This window comes from Salmo salar, chromosome ssa12 (assembly GCF_905237065.1).
Source record: "Salmo salar chromosome ssa12, Ssal_v3.1, whole genome shotgun sequence".
Lineage (NCBI taxonomy): Eukaryota > Metazoa > Chordata > Actinopteri > Salmoniformes > Salmonidae > Salmo > Salmo salar.
Genome location: NC_059453.1, coordinates 19,398,463 through 19,401,613, shown reverse-complemented (window position 1 = coordinate 19,401,613; position 3,151 = coordinate 19,398,463). Strand labels below are relative to the sequence as shown.

Here is a 3,151-nt window from a genome sequence, read left to right as displayed (position 1 = left end):
AGCTTCAATGCCATACAACTCTCCTTCCGTGGCCTCCAACTGCTCTTAAATACAAGTAAAACTAAATGCATGCTCTTCAACTGATCACTGCCCGCACCTGCCCGCCCGTCCAGCATCACTACTCTGGATGGTTCTGACTTAGAATATGTGGACAACTACAAATACCTAGGTGTTTGGTTAGACTGTAAGCTCTCCTTCCAGACTCACATCAAACATCTCCAATCCAAAGTTAAATCTAGAATTGGCTTCCTATTTCGCAACAAAGCATCCTTCACTCATGCTGCCAAACATACCCTCGTAAAACTGACCAGCCTACCAATCCTCGACTTCGGCGATGTCATTTACAAAATAGCCTCCAATACCCTACTCAATAAATTGGATGCAGTCTATCACAGTGCCATCCGTTTTGTCACCAAAGCCCCATATACTACCCACCACTGCGACCTGTACGCTCTCGTTGGCTGGCCCTCGCTTCATACTCGTCGCCAAACCCACTGGCTCCAGGTCATCTACAAGACCCTGCTAGTTAAAGTCCCCCCTTATCTCCGCTCACTGGTCACCATAGCAGCACCCACCTGTAGCACGCGCTCCAGCAGGTATATCTCTGGCCACCCCCAAAGCCAATTCCTCCTTTGGCCGTCTCTCCTTCCAGTTCTCTGCTGCCAATGACTGGAACGAACTACAAAAATCTCTGAAACTGGAAACACTTATCTTCCTCACTAGCTTTAAGCACCAGCTGTCAGAGCAGCTCACAGATCACTGCACCTGTACATAGCCCATCTATAATTTAGCCCATACAACTACCTCTTCCCCTACTGTATTTATTTATTTATTTATTTTGCTCCTTTGCACCCCATTATTTCTATTTTTACTTTGCACTTTCTTCCACTGCACTTTCTTCTACCATTTTACTTGCTATATTGTATCTACTTTGCCACCATGGCCTTTTTTGCCTTTACCTCCCTTATCTCACCTCATTTGCTCACATTGTATATAGACTTATTTTTCTACTGTATTATTGACTGTATGTTTGTTTTACTCCATGTGTAACTCTGTGTTGTTGTATGTGTCGAACTGCTTTGCTTTATCTTGGCCAGGTCGCAATTGTAAATGAGAACTTGTTCTCAACTTGCCTACCTGGTTAAATAAAGGTGAAATAAAAAACATTTAAAAAATCATGTGTGTATGTATATATGTATATATATATATATATATATATGTGAGTGCGTGCGTGCGTGTGTGTGTGTCTGTATGTGTGTATGTGTACGTATGTATATATCTCTGTCTGTCTGTCTGTCTGTCTGTCTGTCTGTCTGTCTGTCTGTCTGTCTGTCTGTCTGTCTGTCTGTCTGTCTGTATGTCTGTGTGTGTGTGTGTATATATGTATTTAATATGTGTGTGTGTGTGTGTGTGTGTGTGTGTGTGTGTGTGTGTGTGTGTGTGTGTGTGTGTGTGTGTGTGTGTGTGTGTGTGTGTGTGTGTGTGTGTGTGTGTGTGTGTGTGTGTGTGTGTGTATCAGTGGAGGCTGCTGAGGGGAGGACAGCTCATAATAATGGTTGGAATGGAGTCAGTGGAATGGTATCAAACACATCAAACTCCTGGTTTCCATGTGGTTCAGTCCATTCCATTGACTCCATTATTATGAGCCGTCCTCCCCTCAACAGCCTCCACTGGTGTATGTGTGTGTGTGTGTGCGTATGTAATAGACTAGACTCTCTCTGGGTACCAGACCCAACAGTACTCAAAAACATATCCCGTTCTAATTTAACCGTTTCAGTTCTGCTGGTTTATTGATGAAACCTCATGATGACTCCGACCCTCATGGTTGGTCGTTCCAAATGGTGCCCTATTCCCTATATAGTGCACTACTTTAAACCAGAGCCCAGAGGGAATAGGGTGCCAGTTAGGATTCCCTCATGTTCTGAAAGGTTTACAAGCTCTAGCTCTAATTTTCAATGGTGAACATCATGTAATTGAAAAGGAAACGGCGCAACTCACGCTCACCATTTTAAAGATGGCCGTTTCGGCCTTCAATGGCTTTCATCAGAAACCTTAGATCATGTAATGAAATACACTGAAAGCAATCAGCATTTCAAGTGTAGTGACTGACTGAAATGATCTGTGCATAACCCATATCCCAATCCACAGCAGTAAATAAACAGACAAACATTCGATAAAGGAATCAAGGCTGATTGCAGGTGCATTCAGATGTGACCATATGAGGTCCAGAGTACAGCTGGTTGGTTTTCTGCTGGTTTTCTGTTCTACCTGATCATTCATTACACACACCTGGGTGTAAATCAGTCCCTGATTAGGGGACGAATGAACAAAAGCAGTGGAGCTTTAAGGTCCAGATTTGAATTTGAGGGGCCTATTGCGTTGGTATGGTAGTACTTAATTATGTTGTAACTCTAACAGCTTCCACTAGTTGGCAGTGTTGGATGTTGAGCCCAGTACTGCAGAGTGTGTATTTGCCCAGAGGAGCCAGAAAGTCTGCTTGTTAGGTTGATGAACTTTGGTGCCAGACTGCCAGAAGGTCAATGACACTGTTAAAACCCTGACGGACTAAATATACTAAGGACTGACACAGAGAATAGATCACAACAATTACTACATGATAACAATGTTTTGGGATGATGATGATGATGATGATGATGATGGTGAGAATGATGAAGGTCAGCCAGGTCCAGAGATGTGTTCTTTGATCCAGCCGGTGAGTTTGGTGACGCGGGTGTAGACGCCGTAGTAGTCGGCCCGGCCACACCCCTTTCCCCAGCTGACCACGCCCGCCAGGAACCAACGACCCGAGTTCTCCTGGCAGACCAACGGACCGCCCGAGTCACCCTGGGAAAGGGAGGGAGAGAGAGAGAGACGAGAAAGAAGGGGGAGGGAGGCAGCATAGACAAAGTAAAAGAGAGACAGAGCGAGAGAGAGACAGAGAGAGAGAGAGAGAGAGAGAGAGAGAGAGAGAGAGAGAGAGAGAGAGAGAGAGAGAGAGAGAGAGAGAGAGAGAGAGAGAGAGAGAGAGAGAGAGAGAGAGAGAGTGAGAGAGAGAAAGAGAGACAGGGGAAAGAAGGGGGAAGGAGGCAGCATAGACAAAGTAAAAGAGAGATGATGAAAAAGTTTTCAATTAGCTGAACGATAGCAGAAA

The 3,151-nt window shown here is 44.7% G+C and overlaps 1 protein-coding gene across 4 annotated transcripts in view; it reads right to left on the bottom strand.

The window, feature by feature from the left end:
- Positions 1–1,757: 1,757 nt before the first annotated feature.
- The window catches only part of LOC106564379 (transmembrane protease serine 6), a 16,447-nt gene continuing 15,053 nt past the window's right edge, over positions 1,758–3,151 (bottom strand). For all 4 annotated transcript variants that reach the window (XM_045690962.1, XM_045690960.1, XM_045690963.1 and 1 more), the window contains exon 18: positions 1,758–2,844. In XM_045690962.1, coding sequence (XP_045546918.1) covers positions 2,677–2,844 — 168 coding nt within the window. In that variant the 3' untranslated portion in view covers positions 1,758–2,676. The remainder of the gene's footprint in view (positions 2,845–3,151) is intronic.